At 38.1% G+C, this 19,839-nt stretch overlaps 1 protein-coding gene and 1 pseudogene across 8 annotated transcripts; both read right to left on the bottom strand.

Moving 5' to 3' along the window:
- Positions 1-3,072: 3,072 nt before the first annotated feature.
- On the bottom strand, positions 3,073-9,020 carry LOC133717300 (putative disease resistance RPP13-like protein 1; annotated as a pseudogene).
- A 6,479-nt stretch (positions 9,021-15,499) lies between these two features.
- On the bottom strand, positions 15,500-18,362 carry LOC133718444 (uncharacterized). 8 transcript variants are annotated; one of them, XR_009850295.1, is made up of 5 exons: positions 17,408-17,639; positions 17,068-17,283; positions 16,924-16,962; positions 15,986-16,242; positions 15,500-15,754 (listed from the first exon to the last, which is right to left on the bottom strand). XR_009850295.1 is itself a non-coding variant. In XM_062145282.1 (4 exons), the coding sequence occupies exons 2-4, from the start codon at positions 17,068-17,070 to the stop codon at positions 15,697-15,699; spliced, it is 318 nt and encodes a 105-aa protein (XP_062001266.1). In that variant the 5' UTR covers positions 17,071-17,312; positions 17,408-17,579; the 3' UTR covers positions 15,500-15,696. The 8 variants fall into 8 exon arrangements, 5 of the variants coding, with proteins under 5 accessions (XP_062001266.1, XP_062001267.1, XP_062001265.1 ...); XR_009850294.1 differs by having other exon boundaries at positions 16,924-17,283; positions 17,408-17,655; XM_062145282.1 differs by lacking the exon at positions 16,924-16,962 and having other exon boundaries at positions 17,068-17,312; positions 17,408-17,579.
- Between the last annotated feature and the right edge of the window lie 1,477 nt (positions 18,363-19,839).

Below are 19,839 nucleotides of genomic sequence, written 5' to 3'. Positions count from 1 at the left end.
AGTTTCAGTTTTCAAGAAGCATGTTGAAGACATGGGAATTCTCTCTAGTTTAGATTCCTGAGTTCAGAAAGAGCAAAAGTCATAAAGATTATGTTTTCAGTTTCTTAGTTTGAAAGTTTCAATTTTATTTCAGTTTGCAGTTCATGTCAGAAACAGTATGTATTCATATTTTGGTCAAATGAATAAAGCTTGAGGTATTTCCAGATATATTGTTTCACAGCTTGATCTTATTTTGAAAATATTTGATTGCTGCTATTTTAGTTTTGTTGATTATCAGGTGGATGGAAATATGCATATATTCAGTAAGAGGCAAACATGCAATCCACTGGTGCTTAAGTAAATAATGTTTGCATTATGATTTTGATATTCAAAATTTTTAGTTGGACTATAATCAAGTGTTTACTGCAGAATGACATACTTTACCACTTGATTTCATCATATCAGTTTTGTAGTTCATGTGAGATGCAGAGGTTATTATTGGTGATTTGGAACAAATATGTTTACATAAGCATGTTTATTTCCAAGTTCTATTTTAGCTGCTGCGTTCTTGACAGAACTGAATGGATCTTGAGAAACCATATATTTCAGTGCACACTTTGGCTATTTTCTGGAATGAGTTTTGGTTCAGTTGTTATGTAGACAATATTGGTCCAAGGGGGAGATTGTAAAATATTATTTGGACCTAATATTATCTACATTAAGTAAATAACAAATTGATTAAGCTTATTACAATAAGTAGGAAATATATGAATTATACCTAATGAGCTTTGGTATGTCACTCATATGGTTAGGAATCCATTTTGATAAAGATAAATATCTAATTAGTTGATATGATAATTATAGCATCTTTAAAGATGATAACTCATTGGCTAGAATCAAGGATGCTTTTATGGGAAGACCTATCTAGCTTGTATATATAGGTGCTTGAAGTCCCTATTCATTGTGTGACAAAACATTCAGTCCTGCCCCATAGAGAGGAGTTAAACACATAGTTGAGTAGAAGATTTCTCGCGTGTGGCTGTTTGAAGTTTTAGAGCTCAGATTATTTGTGTTGAATAGCTGTGTTGCTGCTACTGCTTTTGAAGGAATGGTTGTTGTGCATGAAGCAGGTGATGCATCTCCTCTTGTTGTATTCTAGTTCATATTGTATTGATCATTTGGTTGTGTTTATGCATTTTGTGAAACGATCTTGGTTTGCTCATTAAGTTAACACAGTGGCAGTGAACAGTAACTTGACTGGTCGACGCCTCGACTTTTCGACCTCGACTTTTCTTGACTACGGGTGGAGTTGCTCTAACTGCTGTTTACAGGTTCAACCCTCTCTTTAACCTTTTGACTTTAGGTATCTTTGATGTAGTATGGAAAAAGAGATCAAGTATATAGATTTTCTTTTGTTATGCAAGACAAAAGGAGTGACATGTATAAATTTGTCTCCGCAGCCAAAGTTCATGATTCTTTCCTTTTAGTGTCTGTTACCTTGAAATAAATGAAACATAGCTATGTCCTATTCTACGCCTCATTCTTGTTTTACTTGGGAGGTTTGGCATAGCACATATGATACCGTATTGGCAAAATTGGACTTCGTTATTTCATATCCCATTTTCTCTGATTGATTAAATGGCTTACATTTATCTGCTATGTGTCAGGATGCACTTTGGTACATGATATCTTGTTAGTTGTTCTATTGGATTTTTCCCAGTTTTCACTGCCCCAAGTCAATTGTCCCTTATATATTGACATTTTGTTTCTTCAAATGCAATTTCAACAGGCTTTTGTGCTTTACTTCTCGACTTTCTACAAGCTTCTAATGTTTACTTCATGGTTCTTGACTGAGTTATAACTTCATCTGAAAGGAGTAAAATAATAATAATAAAAAAATAAAAATAAAATAATAATATTAACCAGCGGAATTAACACTAGTGAACGTAAACAAGGGAAATAGACGAAACGAAATACTGCAAACAAATACCATACCTGAAGGGCATGTAGAGGTTGATAGTGCCAACACGGTTGAATTATCAGCAACTACAATGTTTACTCAAGCTTAGCTCACCAGAGTTACCAGGTCTTTTAAGTTGCAAGCCAAAAGAAAGAAAGGAAGAAGTCTGTGTAGGCTGTATGGATCCTTGTATATGATATATGAAATAAGTTCAGTTTAAATTATTAGCATCATTAGAGATTAATGGGTTGAGGACAAACAAATTGATTTGGATGGTATAGGTCCAATGTGTCAATTTTCATCCTAAAATTAGCGAAACAGTTGAAAAATAAGACAAGTAAATGTCTTCAGCTGGGTATTCATTGATTGGATGTACCTACCTCAAACAAGTCCTCCAATGGCAATAGTAGTTGCAGAGTCCATGTTCTAAGTGTCGCTGTGCTTAACCTGGTCCATGTACAATGCTAAAACCAACGAAGATTAGAAAACTCAACCTACTAAAGCTGAACAAAGAAAACTCATTTGCAAACACTAGCATGAAATGAAAGGTTGCTACTTTTGAGAAACCATTGGAAGCCAAAAAAAACACATCCAAGCGGAACCCATAAACCAGTTAACTTTTTGGAGAAGATTCACGGCGGCGTTTCGGCGGTTCCTTTGGGTGGCCGGCGGCATTTTTGGCGTCCCACATCTGTGTGGCATACGCAAACTGGAGAATGGAGATCAACCTTGGGCCTCCTCTTTTTTTTTCTGTAGTGTGCACTTTTGGGTCAATCTTTCTTTCCTTTCCTGCACCTTGGGCCTTTCTTTCAAAATCCACTCCAATTTCTTAGAGGCTCTATATTCAAAATGAATCTTCAGACTACTCATCTAATCGTAAATATAAAAATCATCATGAAATTCTCATGTCCTCGTTTGTACTGTTACCTCTTGCAAATTTGAAACCTTTCACTAAATCCAATTGTATATACAGTAACAGTTTATTACACCCTGCAATCCATTTGGCAAAATATAGGAGGACTAGAACAATGCTCTGCTCCTAACATTGTCTGCTCTCCATTATAAATAGCACATGAACATTGCTTCCTTTTATCTAATGTAATGAACTTGTGAGACAGATATAAGAAAATTGCTCTGCTCCTTTTATGTAATATATCAAATAAGGAGATCCTTGATGAATTCATATTGTGAATACTTTCGAAGAAAAAAAAAGAAACTAAACAAGTACAAGGTCAAATATGGAGTGTTGCAGCGCCTCTTATGAGCAGGAGCACTTGGTTAAAGTTGATTAACAAATTAATCCTCTGAAGTTCAAACTGACGCCCATGGCTGCAGGGTGGATGAATGTCGATTTCTTTTAGCTGATGAGTGATGAATGTCAACATATTTGTTTCGAAAAGAAGATCAACGGAAGGGTGGTTTAGGTGAACAAGATCCTTTAGTCACCGCATGAACATGAGGATATCTGCTACCCGAACAATAAGCGTTCACAGGGGGCACAAAGCAGCTTATTTCACTTCAATTGGCAACCATAACAGTAGGTCTGATTTTTGTGTTGACCTCAATTGGATCTGATATTAGAAGACAAAATTCTGATGTTAGCTATAACAACTAGCTAGCAGAAAACCAGGAAAAAAGAAGAAGCAAGAGATATGAATTAGAGGCTGAGATACCTGTACAGATGGTTGAGGTCAAGGCGTAATGAGCACATCCAGCAGCATTGCAGATATTTGATTGCTGCGCAAGAAATCACAAGAAACCTGCATATATTGTGATTTAAAGAAATTATGAAACAAAGACCAATCAAATGCACATAGAAACGGGGGAGAGAGGAAATAGATGAATTAATTCAAACTAGATAAACATACCTGAAACTTAGAGGCAGATTCAGGTTTACAACGCCAACAAAGTTAATTTACCTATTACCAAATACAATTTTTCTTCGCCAAAAGGATGCAAGGATTCATTTCTAATACATCCAAGTGATCCAACTGTTTCTCTCCCTCCTTAAGGACAACAAGAAAATTGAGAAGCCACCAACCTATGAATCCTGTCAACAAACAATGAAGTTTAAGCAATTAGACCTATAATGTGGTTGAAAACTGATCCATCTAGCAATTAAACCTCTTGAATACTCTCTAGAATTCAAGAAGAATTTGGAAAATGACCAGGTATCTGGAAGATTAAAATAGCAACTGAATCTGTAAGCCAGGGTGATGAGACCATTTAAACTGCATACAGCTTCAGAAAATGACACAAATTATGACTTTGTTCCCGATGCCATCTTGCATTTCTTTCCCAGATTTGACACAAGTGTCTGAAGAGAAAAAAGAGTATTCTGATTTCTGCTTGTCATATCAAAACTATTGAGAAAATGTCACAAATATTAACTTTACAGGATAGTTCTCATATATAGTTAGCCATAACAATTTGCAAGAACCCAAAATGCTAAGGATCAGCAACTTGATATTTTACTGATGGTAACAAGCAAGACAGAAAATGAAACAGACGAAAGAACTAAGAGTAAGAAGATATATATAATTAGAAAACAATCCCATTGCATCAAAAAGGGATCGAAGATGAAGCAAACTATTATCATGTAAAGCCTGACTTAATAATAAATGGGGCATAGAAAAGCATCAAATTTGATGGAACAATAGATTTCAAAACCAGTCAGGATACCTGGATGGCTTGCTGAGCTAATCCATCAGCAACTACAATTTCTCAGTTACGTTTGTGTAGGAAAACAAAAGAGAAACTTGTAACATGCTAAATTGAACAACCAAAATCCTGTCACATGTTTTAAACATAACCAAGTGAGTAAATTTATGACAAGGAAAATATGAAATACTGGAGAGACGGAAAAAACATACCTCAAGAGCACCGCTGGTTAATGAAATCAGCAGAGTTTCATCAACTTGCCATTTGGTCCAAAATCATAAGTGAACTAGAGGAGCCTGTAAAAACAGAAATGGAAAGAGCAAGAGGTCAGAACTCAAAATTTAAGTAACTTACCAACGGCAAACTACTCTGCTTCAAATAATGCAGCTGTTAGAAAGCTGTGCACTGAACTTTTCTAGATGTATTATTTTTGGAGTAAACTATAATATTAGTTTCTTAGCACGTTTAATATTATATGTGAATTAAGCAAGAATTTTCCCTGTAAACACTTGCTTCCAATATGTATAGTTCACAGGAGGAAGACACTATGCAAACTCTTCACAAGTTTTAAGCTAGTTAACCTTGGTCAGTGTCACGCTGCAGCAGCTGCCAAATGTGAAAATGCTCTATTGCAGAAGTAGAGAACTGGCATGGACTCATCCATATCACATTATCATATCTTATTCCAATCGATCCTTATATCAGGGATGTGAGAAATCCCCTTGAGGAAGTGATTCTAATTCTGGACAATTATCTATGTGCAGAAACTCAAGAGATGGAAATAGAGTGTGCATTTCTTCTGGCAATGACCGAAATTTCTCACAACTTTCAATGTGCATAACTTTCAATTTGGGCGCCTCAATCCCTCCATCAGGAAAACATTCAAATTTTGGGCATTCATTTATTCTCAGCCAACTGAGGGACAGGAACTTAGATTCTTGCAAAAGTGAACCACCAGTAAAGGAATTCAGACTCCACAGTTCTAGCCATTCAAGTCTTGGGAACTTGTCGAGGGGTAACATCTTCATTAGCTTTGGACACCTCTCTAGAACCAGCTCACAAAGATTAGGAAAAATTCCACCTTCTTCTTCTTCATTACCTCCAACATCATAACACCATTCTTCCCACTCCAACATATCTACGAAAGTCAATTCTTTCAGAGATTTGAAAGGCTTAATTCCACTTGTATTATCACCATAAAACTCCAGACCAACTGACACCACTCCATTAAACCCTCCAATATCAAGCTTTACAAGAGAGGGTAGGTGTGATAACACTTCAAGGTGTCCCAGAGGTGGCAGTAACGAACAAAACTTACAATCTACTAGTGCAACAGAAACTAGATTAGTAAAAGAATGATCTCCCACCCAATTCGGAAATCTTGTTCCCCCATATGATTCAATTCTGAGTTCTTTTAGGTTTGCATGAGGTTGGAGGAGCTCCAGCACTTGTCTATCTTCTTCTGAATCGTCAGCATCACCTCCCCATTTCAAAACTAGTCCTTTGAGACACTTCTTGCCACTGATGATATTGCCCTCCAGAGCGTCCCCTTTGCAGACAATGTTGTCAAGTCCTGAGATACAAAGTCTCTTGTGCAGATGCTGAAACTCCTTCAACTCTACAATGCTGTGTCCAGTATCTTTATCTAACACAAAGTCACTCAGAAAATGGAGCTCTTTTAATTTACCCAGATCTTGTGGCATCTTATCTATTTTTGTACTGCTGATATCAAGATGTCTCAACTTAATTAGTCTTCCCAAGTTGGTTGGTAACTCAACTAGAGATCTACAACCACACAACAGCAGTGTTTGTAAATTATACAAACTACACAATGTATCAGGTAAGTTTTTAATTGAACTGTCAGACAAGTCCAAGTGCCTTAGATGTTTCAAATTCCCGATTGAACTAGGCAACTCCCTAACATCATATTGTGATAAGTTGAGGAGTCGTAAGCATTTTAATGCTGGCCATAAATCACTTAGGACCTTTGGCATTTCATGGCGATCATTATAAGCATGCACTTGAAATGACAGGAAGGTATGCAAAGACTTCGCTTTATGCAAGACCTCAAAGTTTGGACAACCATCAGTACCATCATTTTTTTTCATATATGAGAAATGACGAGTTTTGCTGACAATCTTGGATGAATCATCATCCTCCAACCTAAAACAGAATTCTCCTGACACATACTTTGCTAAATCATTGAGGAGATCATGCATAGTGAAAAGAGACTCACCAATAGGATCAGGTTCTGATGTAAGTGAAGATTGAAAAAATGATTTTGAGATTAGATCATTGAAGTAGTCATCTCCCACTTCTTCTATCATTTTCTTCTTTTCCAGTTGTAAGAGATCTTCTGCCATCCACAACAACACCAACTCTGATTTTGTAAAGGGGTAGTCTTTGGGAAATATTGCACAATAGGCAAAACAATGCTTGAGATGTGAAGGTAGATAGTGATAACTGAGCAAAAGGGCAGGCAAAATAGGACACTCCTCTTCTGACAACTTCCATATGTCACTCTTCAGTATCTTTACCCATTTCTCTTTATTTACTTCAGAACGCAAGAGCCCTCCGAGTGATTTTGCAGCTAAAGGCAAGCCTTTACACTTTTCAGCAATTTTTTTTCCAATACTCGCAATATCTCGATGTCGAGAATCTAGTAGGTCTGCATTACCGAAGGCATGCTTTGCAAATAACAACCAGCAATTTTCCTCAGATATTTGCATTAGATGGTGACTTGGAAGAGTACACATGACAGATGCAACACCTTGATTGCGTGCTGTGACAATTACCTGGCTTCCAATAGCTCCTGATCAAAGGGTTGCCTTAAAGTGTCCCACTGCATATAATTCTCGTTCCAGACATCATCAAGAACAAAAAGAAACTTTTTCATCATCAGTTTCTCCTTCAATTTATTTTGAAGTATATCAAGTTTTGTGATACCACAAGTTTGTGCAGTAATGGACTCATAAATGGTTTGTGTTATTCTAAGAACATCAAATTCGTCTGAAACACAAACCCATGCTTGGAGGTCAAAATGTTGCTTCACTCTAACATCATTGTATACAATCTGAGCAAGGGTGGTCTTTCCAATCCCACCCATGCCCACAATTGGGATCACACTTATCTTTTCACTTGTACCAGCTGAGAACAGCAATTTGATGATGGTCTCCTTGTCATGATCTCTGCCGTAGACACCAGAATCATCCACCAAAGAGGTAGTTTCACGTGTTCTAACATGCAATCTATCTTGAACACCTTCTTTCAGACCAAGCGCATCTTTCTCGTTCACAATAACTTCCAGCCTCTCAAGAACATCAACCATCTTAGTTTCGAGACCTTTGTCAAATACATCAGATTCAAGCTTCTTCTCATCATCTTCCAGCTCACGGCGCTGAGCTTCAGTGTTGATCACATCCAGCAGGTCACCTGCATCATAGAGAGCGTCTTTAAGCTCGTCAAGCCACTCCCTCACTTCTGGTCTCCTGATTTGCTTCTCCTCCGCATCGTCCACCACTAGCTTCACAGACAGCAACTTCAACTTCAACTTTCTGAGTAGTCCATTGGTGGTTTTGTGTCCTCGGACGAAATCAACAACCTGACGAGTAGCCAATCTCTGAAACAAAACGCTGAGAAAAGAAGAAAGCAGAGCTCCACCTACTAACTCGGCCATGATAAAATATCTTCTTTGAAGAATGAGAGGTGAGGTAGTATAGTAGATCAATTAATTCAACAAAATTTTTGTTTTGTAAGCTGTGATACAGTGATACTTCTCAGAAATCCATGGCAATAATTTCTCTGGTCCTTACTAGCATTTTCTTGGATTCTAGTGTGAATGATAGACTTTCCTTGTATGAAAAGGACAATCAGTGCATCATGGATGTTTCCCAAATACTCTTATAAAAATAAATATCAAAAATAAAATTCAAAGCTTTTATAGTCTAATTTGTCAATCAGGCCTAACAACTTGACAAGTGAATTGTGATTAATTAGGCTTCAATTCACAACCGTTTCCAGCTCTTTAAGTTGAATATATGTCAAGTCTTTTCTTGGTTGAATGTATTATTTATTCAGTTGAATGTATCAAAACCACCCATCAAAGGTGATTTAATCAGAAATTGATTAACACAGTACACGTAAAGTTCTATAAATTTTGATCCTCAATTTTCATCTGACAAAAAAAATATATATTTATATTGGAAAAGACTAGAGAGCATGTACGGTAGACAACTGGATTGTTTTCATCTGGGTTTCAATGAAATGATGATTGTATGTACCTACCTCATAGAACTCCACCCACAGCAGTAGTAACCTGGTGCATGAATAATCCATAAAGATCAGAAAACTCCGCCTACTTATGATAGAACTAACAAAACTCATTTCGGCATTTTCGCAAACAGGGAGTCAGGGATGAAGAAGGTTGGTACTTACAGATAGGGGAAAAAAAAATAATAAAATAAAAATAAAAATAACAAGGACGGCAAAAGACGTACCGGTTTAACAAGAAATATGAAGGAAAACCCGTAAAGCACTACTTCTGGAGGAGGTTGGCGTCGGCGTTTTGGCGGTTCTTTTGGGTTTGAACTTTGAAGCAGGGAATTTCCCCTGCATCTCTCTGCATAACTGGCACAAAACCGGTCTAAACCTTGGGCTTTTTCTTTTATTTCTTTAAGTGAATGTTATTGGGTCTATCGTTTCTTCCTCTGGTGGAACATCTTGGGCCTATTAGACAAGTGATATCCACTTCAGTTAATCGATATTACTTGAATTATAAAATAAAGAATTTTTTCTTTCTTTTGGCCAATTGTTAATTGAATTCTAATTTTGCATGTTTTATACTTTTAATTACTTGAAATTGTGATAAAGGAAGGAAAAAAAAATCCACATCCTACTAATAAAAGTGTTGACAACAAATGAAACTACTGTTTATAGAACTAAGACAATTCTGTACTAGTCCTACAGAACAAGGGACCATGCAATGCAGATGTACAAGGGCACACATATATTAGGGCACGGGCAGTTTTTTTTTTCTTTCTTTCTTTTATTTGGTTAGAAAGGAGACCTAAAAGGTCTTAAATAAAAAGAAAAATAGAAAATTAGCCTTCAGGCCCTGTTCTGACTCTCTTAGCTCTTGGGAGATCGCAAAGATCATCAGTGAAGCACTAGCAGCATGAGGGGGAGGGGTATCAAAAAAATCACAATGCCATAGTCATGGCTGAGACTTCCCTTAGCAAGAGCATCAACTGTATAGTTGCATTCTCTGAAAATATGCCGAATCTTAACTTCTTTAAATCCATTGATTAGATTCCTACAACTGTTGATAATGTTGCCTAAAGGATGAGATATAGGGGCTAGAGGGTCACAAAATACAATAAGCCAAAAACAAAATACAAACCCAAGCCGACAGTCCACTACCTTGACCTGCAATTAGGTAGCGCACCACATCAGAACCAAGGCCCAACGACCTGGGCCCAATCTTCTCTCCCTTACCCTTGAATGTGATTGAAGACTACACTCTCGGTGGCGGATAAACCATCAAAATTCAGCACAACATACATTTGATCAGATCGTTAATACCTGGATCCCAAATCCATATCATTCAGAGATCTCATGAACTCACCACAAAATTGGGCTCGAAGTATTCAAGCCCATTAACTGGGCTCGGATTTGGGCCCAAAACCAGCCTAAACATACCACCCACCACACTGATCTGAACACCTAAGACCAGGGCACCCAGACACAACGCTTGGCCTGACAGGACCTGCCCCGAATTTCACCCTGAAATCCGAAGAGGCCCTGCGGGGCCCACCTTAGAAGAAATTCTACCAAAAATTTGGCAGAACTTTCCCTAAAAATGGACTACCCAAAACCTGTAGAAAACATTTACACTTCTAAACCATCCATCCTTATTTCTCCTGGAGCCACCCTGCTCCCCAAATCACAACATTCCCCAACTCACAAAACACAAAACGCAACTTGAATAACATTAATCCCACAAGTAATCAGAGCAATTCTAATAAAAAGGGTAAACAAGGAAAATCTAATTCAAAAGAAAATGCGGAAGTCATGCTGTTGACTATGCCTCAATTCCATGTATGCCCGACCTCAACTAATTTCGCCTGCAAACTGGGCATTTGAAACCGAAGGGCCCAGGGGAAAGTAATTTAAAACACGTTAGTGTGAGTGGACAAAAATAAATAATTAAGATGATTTAAATGAAGCAAACTTAAATATTTTCCCACTTATTTAAATTTATAAAACCTCGATGCATGCAACGTTTGTAAAACTTTATTTCTTAAAATCAGGAAACTGGAAACTGGAAACTGTAAATCAACCCGCTGAGTATCGTATCATCGGACTAGACCCCGCTAGCCCAGAAATAATATAAAAGTAGGGGAATAAGATAACTATACGAATGAGCCTCCCAGGCTAAAGTACTCCCATATACTCCCGTTATATACCCACACGCCACTAAGTGTAGCGATTAGGATACTGGGCTTCAGCATTACTGTCACAAAGACAGTAACCAGCGCCACAAAGGCGGACAGGCTTCGGTGATCCCATCACCTCGCCACAAAGGCGGACATCAATGCTAGCAATGATAATAGTCACCCAAAGTATGGCAAAAGAAGATCCGAAAACCACATAAATCCATAAAGTTTCCCCAACTCTCGCAAATGAATTTCCAACGACGTGTCCCACACGCCAAGAGAATCTCAAGTTCAAAAATAAATAGGAGAGAAAATAATAATAAAACATAATCTCCATAAATCGAAACAAAACCAATTCCAAGATCATCATCAAGGCATTCCCAATGCCAAAACCGAAAGTCGATAAATAAATAAGAAATATAACTCCATCGAAATCCCATTTTGAAAATCCTTTAAAAATCTCAAATCGACGAATAGAAATATAATTAAATAGTATAATTCCGGAAATCACCTCGGAAAATAATTCATTGAAAATCACATAATCATAATTTCAAATAATAATCAATCTCTGAAATCAATTCATATTCTCAAAAATAAATCATAAATCCAAATCCGAGCATAATAAGTTCATATCCGAAACTCATGAAAAATCAATGTCAAATTATAATCCAAGACAAAATATCATGCTCGATAAATAAAACGATAATTAAATAAATCAATAATTTCAAAATAAATGCATGCATCATTATTTAAAACAAAAGTCCACTCACAGTACTATTCCGACGATCACGTATACGAGTTCCTTCGTCGAGCAGTAGCTCGATACATCACCCTCAACAATTAAGGAGAAGGTTGAGCCCGAGTGAACAGTAAAATCTTCTAATTATGCTTTCTTCCTCCATGCTTCGATATGGGTTATGAAACTTGGCGAGCATGAAGAGTTGCTCAAGGCGCTTCTAATGGACTTGGGTTTATGACCGGAGGTGGCCGGAATTCGGCGTTGACCAATTTGCTACAGTAAAAATTTTGGCTTCGATCTCCACATTTCCGGCCAAATCGCCGTAAACAACTCCCACATGCGTGTTAAGGAGGAGGAGACGAGTCTATCGATGCTCGTAGCTCGCCATTTGGTGGCCTAGAGGTGGAGGAAGAGAGTTGCAGAAGAGAGAGAGAGAGAGAGTTGCAGAAGAGAGACAGAGAGAGCACAGGGGAAGGAGAGAGAAAAGAAAGAAAAGTTACCCGGCCACAGTAACTTTTCAAATTTATACTAATCTACCATAAATAGTAATTTTCATATTTCACTTATAACTTTCGCATACAAACTCCGATTTTTACGTACCACATATGCACGCGCTCGGTTTAACGTCCTCTACAACTTTCATGAAGGAAATTTTCTCAAATTTTGACCCGAACAAAAAGTCAACTTTTAGGGCCACTAAAAGTACCGAAACGACAATAAAAGTGAAAGTAGTTGTCGTTTACCGTCCAAATAACTAGTAAACGGGTAAATTAAGATACGGGACGTTACATGGCCACTACCTTCGACGACGTACTCTGCAACTCCGGTCACTGTATCCAACCTAACTAGTTGGGAAAAGACTAAAGCCGACACCTGCCAGGCATTACCGCCGCCACTAACAGAAGCAGAACGGCTGCAAATCCACCGCCCGACCTCACCATCGGCATCAACAATAGAACACTTCCATTGAATAACAGCCAAGCTTGACGGTGAAGCCATGTCTTCCTCACAGCCAACCTTGAAGTCAAAAATACCAAAATTGCGACGAGCGCCCTATAGATTGGCATCAAGCGTCTAGTAGATCGAGGATGAGATCCTCGGTAGATTGGCGATAAGCACCCGTAGAGGGAGGGTGGCTTGAGCCGCATAGGGTTCTTCCTAAATCATTAATATATTGATACATTAACTAGACAAGTTTGGTACAACTATACACTAGCTCCATGATGTGCTTGTAATTTTCTATATTTCTATGCCTCTTAAACTCTATTTATGTTCAAGTCTCCTTATTTACTAGTTATTTATGTTATTTTATTATTTTTGTAGGTTTGATTAATAGAAAAAAGCTAAAATTAGCTAATTGGGATTGAAAGGCAATTTGCAATCCCAAGTCACAATCTGCCTATGCAAAACATCAAACTTCACTGAATTACTGGGAGATTCTCAGATCGAATAAGACAATGAGTCTTATATTCTTGGAAATCATTGCTACGGAGCAAATGACAACGGAGCCATCAGAAACCAACGAGGAACCAAAGGAAGGTGTTGGTGATTACACTGGAGACGCTGCTCTGTACACCTCTATTTTGTCAAAAGCATAAAAATGCGTCAGAGTGCGACAACGAGATTCCACCTCTAGAAAACACCCAAAGTCGTTAATCTAGTGATGGAGACAAAGAAATTTGATGAGACATGCAAAGCTTGATTCCTAGGCTTTTAGAAGGCTAGAATGAGAACAAATCTGAGAACGAAGATGAAAAGACAACAGGAAATGAGAAGAGAAAACGACGGACTTCACCTTCGGAGAGGTGGATGAAGCCAACAAGAGGATAGACAAAGTTGCCAGAAAGACGGATGGTGCCGTCAAGAGGGCGGAAGGAGCTGCCAGCAAATAGAGCAAGCCACCAACTCTCAATGGTGGCCGCCTAGAGAGAAGGTCTAGAAGGATGACCTTCTCTATCTAACCTCTCTAGCTTTTTTGTAAGGGAAAATTTGGAAGATGCCATTTGCCAAGGCGTTTAGCATATTCAAATTGAAGGCAATTCCAAAATTTTGATTGACTAGCCTTGATGGGAAGAGTTTTATCTTCTGATGAACAAAATGCTTGTTCGAGGGAAGAAATTCAGAACATCAACGTACATTTACAACAATAAGAATAGACGGCTGCATAACATTAAATGCACTTTTTGGTTATAAAATACAAATAAAATTGACTACAAATATTAAGGGCTGAAATCACTTAATAGGTGCTGGGTTACTTGCAATACATAGAAGAATTTTCGCTGTTCGTGATACTCTCACAAAAATATCATTTAATTCTTTTAAGCATATTTCGGAGAAAGAAAACTTTTACATGCTTATTGGCAAGCCTAGGCTATAATGTGGAAATGTGGAATATCTTTTTGGAATAATCCTCTACTGTTAGATGCTTATCATCTCCTCTATTATGAACATTTAGGAATAAGTTATGTTAGGGGGAGGCTATTTGTAGCCTCTATACTTTTATTATGAGTTCTTCTATTGTCATGAGATATAATTAGGCCTATAGAAGGAAAATAAGAAATTAGATGCACTTTTCTTCTCTGCAGCGTGGCCGATGTTTTTGTATTTTCCTTCTTGTTGAGTTGTTGTTTCGGTGGCAAAGTGTGTGAGCTCGCCTGATTTAGGCCTTTTGAGTTTTCTTTCCTTTACTTTGTTTGGGCTAAAATTGGGTGTTTGTTGTCCTCTATGTTTGTTTTGGAAGGCTCAATTGAGATTTTGTTCTTGTAATACTTTTTTCTTTATTTTAAGTTTTTGTTCTTTTGCTAAAAAAAAGAAGGAAAAAAGAAGGAAGGTACGGAGCTTCTAAATAAAAAACAGACCGTAGTACGAGTGAAAGTGAAAGCTGTAATGTCTATCCAAAAAAAAAATAATAAAAGCTGTAGTGTCTAACAAATCTGTGGGTCTGTTTCCACTTGTAGCTTTTTTATTTTATTTTATTTGTAGAGAGAATACAAATACCACCGCTTGAATTATTAATTGTTTCCTATCTTGCCGTGCAAGTCAGTGTAACGGTTGAGTTTTAGAACATTTTATATTACAGGTCTCACCTACGTTGCCTATAATAGAGCACTCTACAGCCAAAAGAGGGACGTGAAAGGACGGGATGCAGCAAAGAAGAAAAAAGTTTCGGAGCAGGAGTTTGCGACGGTCAGTGAAGATGCCTTCCAACTCCACCACCTTTTCTTTTCAGTTGCAGCACCGGCAACAACACCTTAGACGGAACAGATACAACTAAAAGGCTACCGCAATTGTCACAACACTCCAAGAAGGCTAGCTGGTGGCTGTAGTAGACTAGCAGGAGATTTGAAGGGGCTAAGTTGAAGTGTAACACAAGCCAAGAGGAAAAGAAGGAAAGATTGCTCAATAAATCTCAAACCCAAAGGTTCCAAAAGTAAACAGAACAGTATGGAAGTAAAATCCCCGTTTTGACTGGCCGAATGAGGGTTACGACATAAGTAATGGGCCTCAGCACGTTAGGAAGCAAGCTCGCTGGCCCATCTCAAATTCTGGGCCCAACCTCGCAGCAGAACGAGGTACCAATTTAGACTGTCCACTCAAAAACAATCAGCGGGTCAAAAATACCCGTTTAATATCAAAATTGGGTCATAGGTGATCAAGTGACTCAGCATTCTACCAATCAAATTCAGCCACTCCCTAATGGAATCTCTGATTCCACCAGACGCAAAGAAAATCAAATTCATCCATTATAACCAACCCAAAATTCATCCATTATAACCAAACCAAAATTCAAGGCTCTGTATCCTAACTAATTTCTCCAAAAATCCAAATAAATGAGTAATGGGAATACATTTTCCTGTTAGCTAAATTCTCCTGTAAACTTATACCATGGTTCAGCTTGGTCTTCGCTATACAGCAAAACTGCGTCATCTACTCCCACTCCCACTCCCACATGAGAACCATCTAGCCCACCAGCTGTTGTTGCTGTACAAAGAAAATTTTTACTAAGCAAAATGTGATAACATGATGCAAGAGAAAATGAATCCAAAACTAAAAGTTTCATGGTATATCACTACGAAGAACAACACCTTAAATCTATGCCACCAAAATTACCAACACACCACCATGTATGTATTACAAAGTACACATACCATGCCACAAGTTCTACAATATAGGATTGTAAAATGCAAAAATAACAACATTTAAAGCTCCTACCTTTGAGATAGGGGAGGGGATTTTTCTGTAGCAACATTGTCAGGGGCACGTCGCTGCTCTGTAGCGACATTGTCAGGTGCACGGCGCTTCTCTGTAGCGACATTGTCAGGTGCACAGCGCTGCTCTGTAGCGACATTGTCAGGTGCACGGCACTGCTCAAGTAGCTTCTTTGATATATCAGCATTAGACAATACTGATATTGAAGGAGAAGGTGATGAAGGGGCAAATATATCCTGCTTAGAAACCCTCAAGGAAATCTGCAATATAAGAATAAATTAATCAGTCAATTCAAACGCCAAAATTATAGACTGTACATATAGAGTATGAACCACAGAATAAAAAGACAACTATTGCAAGGAAATATATGGTGTGGAAAATGAATGATCATTGTAAACTGTGAATTCTTTATCTCCTTGTATCAGAAGAATTTTCAGTGTAGTCATGCGTTTTAGTAATATTGTTAGTTAAAACTTTGATGAAGGGCTGTTCAGTTCTAAGAGTACTCAGATCCCTCATTTCAAACCTACTTATCGTGAAGGCAACATGCTTTGATTACATTGGCTTGAAATTTTACACATGTATTTGGTTTAATCGCAGATGTATGTTAATTTGATCATAGAAAGAGTAATTACCAACATAAGAAGAAATCCAATCATAACTGCATATTCCTCAATGTAGCTATAATATCTAATCTTTCTTCAAATTTCAAAGGATATAGCCCCTTTTCCCTTATTCTAAAGTAACAGAATCCCTATGATTATGGCATGAAATATCTAAGAGTGATATATTGGCACAGATACCAACACATTATGCATTTCAATACCTAGAGCAGATTAAGTCAAATCTAAAGTAAGAATGCCTGAGATGATCTCCAATTTTAACTACAAACTGAACCACAATAATAATCTGCAATCTGTATCCTACTAAGACATACTTACAAAGATTAAACCCAATCAACCAGCCATTCATCACCAATTCTACAAAAACAAAAATTCAATCTCTCCAAAGTTGTTAAATCTATTCTTTTTTGGCAATAAAGTTGTCAAATCTATATGAAGGAAAAAAAATTCACGACACCCAACCATTGGTACTGCACAACGCTTCTGTGGTAGCGACGAAGGTTCACTCAATCCACACTCAACCAAGCAAAGACGGAAACAAAACCGGAACGCGCGGAAGAGGAAGATAGGGTGCCCCTCCTACTCGCCCTCGCCCTTAACCTCAAAGCGCAGACGCCGGAAGAGGTCACTAAGGATCGGGGAGAATCCAAAACTTTGCCGCCGCCGCCGCCGCCTCCGCTGCTCAAAACATAAGGGTTGATGTTTGTCTAAAGCGTGAGGCAGCAATTTGAGTACTTTGGTTAATATAAAGACATATTGAAAAATTGAAGATTTAAGGGATTCTTCCCAAAGAGAAACTTACAGGGAAGGATTTGAAGACGAGGAAAATCTTGGGTGGTGCAGACGTTGTTTGTAACGGGACTCAAGAAGAAGGGGTGGGCAGTGTATTTAGAGTAGGACAATATATACTTGGCTGTCCACGAAGAAGGGGTGGACAGTGTATTTATTAATTTGTCCACGAAGAAGGGACAAACCAAGGCCACATTTCTAACCAAGCCTAAGGTCTCCCGATGAAAACTAAACACCTGTCCTGTTTATTAATTTTATTATATCCTAATTCATGTGTAACCTTGAGAAGTTTCGATCGGTAAAACCCATAATCTAAGAGTTGTAGAAGAACTGTGACCGAGAGGAAGAGGAGAAGGACCTGAATTAGAATATAAAATAAAAAGAGACAGGTGTTTAGTTTTTATTGGCCTTGGTTAGCAATAAGTAGTGGTCAGCGTCCTTTATAGTATACCCTGGTGTATGGTGTATAATATTATACTCTATTATATTATAATATAATAGAGTGTATTTATATTATACCCTAGTTTATTTTGGGCTGGGCTTTAGTAGCCCGGTTCATAGCCTTCTTTCTTTTTGGATGGCCCAACAAAAAGAAGGACATCCCCAACAAAAAGAAGTAAAAAACACCAAGGGGGTGATCCAAATAGGTTATTCCATGCTTACCATCAGTACGAAGTCTTGGATACAGAATCAGCCACCATGTTCTTCTCTGATATGAAGCAGATTCCAGAAAAAGAAGGGAAAAAAACACTGCTAAAAGAAAAGAAACCTGATGCTCCAACTTGGTCATCGGTCCAGTATGGGTGAGCCAGCTCTTGATTCTTGAAACTTGAACTCTGTTCAAACCTTGACATCTTGGTTTTTCTTCTGGGAGTTAGGACTGAAACTCCGCTGCTGCTAAAGGCGAATGCTCCGACCTCCATATATACAGCATCAAAATGGCTGGGTCTATCATCAACGAAGACACACCAGCAATGCAGACGATTAACTACAAGAGAGAAAGGAAGCGAGAAGATCGAGAACGACCATTGAAATGAATGAGCTTTTGAATTCTGAATCTAAACATCGGTGCTTATCACATTATGATGTTGGGAGGTAAATGGGGCGGAAAAATACAAGTGAAGCAGCGGATGATTCAATATATTCGCGGGCCAGGAAAGAAATGTTCCCAAAACAAAGGACAAAAACCGGCGGAAAGAGATATGATTCGTCATTGTCCTCCTGTGTCAGATAGGTATCACTAAATAAGTGAGCACTTTGTTTTGCATGGCCTTAAAATTCGGTGCAAACTGCAAAGTGAGAGCTGAGATCCACTTTATGCGTGGAGCGCACACCCCGAGCACTAGTTAATTGATTTCGCGCAACGTCTGTTGTTCATCACGTGCCTTGCACGAGATCTGTAAAATAGCATCAGAGCCATTGGATAAAGGTATAAGGAGATCATGAGCGTTAATTATGTCACCGGCTTGCTCCAGCAATATCTCAAGAGATTGAACGCCATTGTTATATATTTACCGTTTGATTTATACCCAAAAGATTAAAACTACTCTATCTAGCTATATCTCTCTTGCTCTGGCTTTTCAGCCTCCTATATGTTTTGTTCATGGTTTTGGTTTTACTATGATTATGAGTATGATTTCGTTATTTTATAGGACTGTTTATTGGTTCTTATATAACCCTTTTGCAAAATCTGAGTACCAATCCTTTAACTGTTTTGTAGTTTATTGACTTCTATTCTATACAACCCACTTGCAACATCTGATTTCTACATAGCTTGTTTGCAACATCTGATCAGCAATTCTATAACTGTTTTTATAGTTTTCTGATTTCTGCATAGCCTATTTGCAACATCCGAATAGCACCCCTTAACTGTTATGATTGGGGCATGCAGAAATTACATAACCCCTGTTAATAATTCTAGTTAGAACGTATAAAAGGAACCAACTTGGCTTAAGATATGGGGTGTACAACTTGGGTCTTTGTTTAACTAGAGCTTTATCTTGATATTGGCAGAATGAAAATGACACCTTCTTGTCGAAGTCTGGTGCACTTGTTAGCTGTGCTAGTACTGGGATTAAGCTTACCATGTTCAGATGCTATTCGGATCAATAAAGTTAAGACCAGGACTAGCGTTTATGTCTCCCCTAAGTTTGTGTTGGAACCAGGGTCAGCTGTAGACGAGTTTTCTTTAACATTTACTTCCCAAAAGGTCATATTGCTATGAAGTATTTCAATGCTGAAGTGATCGATGAAAGGGAATCCTGTTCCTCCTCATGAGACTTATCTGCATCATTGGGTTATTGAAAGATATTAAGCCCGGACGAGTTCTGTGGAACCAGAGCAGATTGGTTTCGAGGATATTAAAGAACCGGATTTTAAGGTTGCGAGAAATAGTCGATTGTGCTAGAATAATGTTCTTGGTCAGTACTATGGAGTATGGACTTG

Source organism: Rosa rugosa, chromosome 6 (genome assembly GCF_958449725.1).
Source record: "Rosa rugosa chromosome 6, drRosRugo1.1, whole genome shotgun sequence".
Lineage (NCBI taxonomy): Eukaryota > Viridiplantae > Streptophyta > Magnoliopsida > Rosales > Rosaceae > Rosa > Rosa rugosa.
This window is presented reverse-complemented; position numbering and strand designations above follow the sequence as displayed.

Excerpts from the sequence above, each read along its gene's own strand:
- LOC133718444 (XM_062145280.1), bottom strand. The coding sequence starts at position 18,184 with ATGACCAAGTTGGAGCATCAG. Across the intron at positions 16,243-18,163 it reads TGACCAAGTTGGAGCATCAG|ATTTCCTTGAGGGTTTCTAA; the intron begins GTTTCTTTTCTT and ends CTTATATTGCAG. Across the intron at positions 15,755-15,985 it reads TCCCCTCCCCTATCTCAAAG|CAACAACAGCTGGTGGGCTA; the intron begins GTAGGAGCTTTA and ends TTCTTTGTACAG.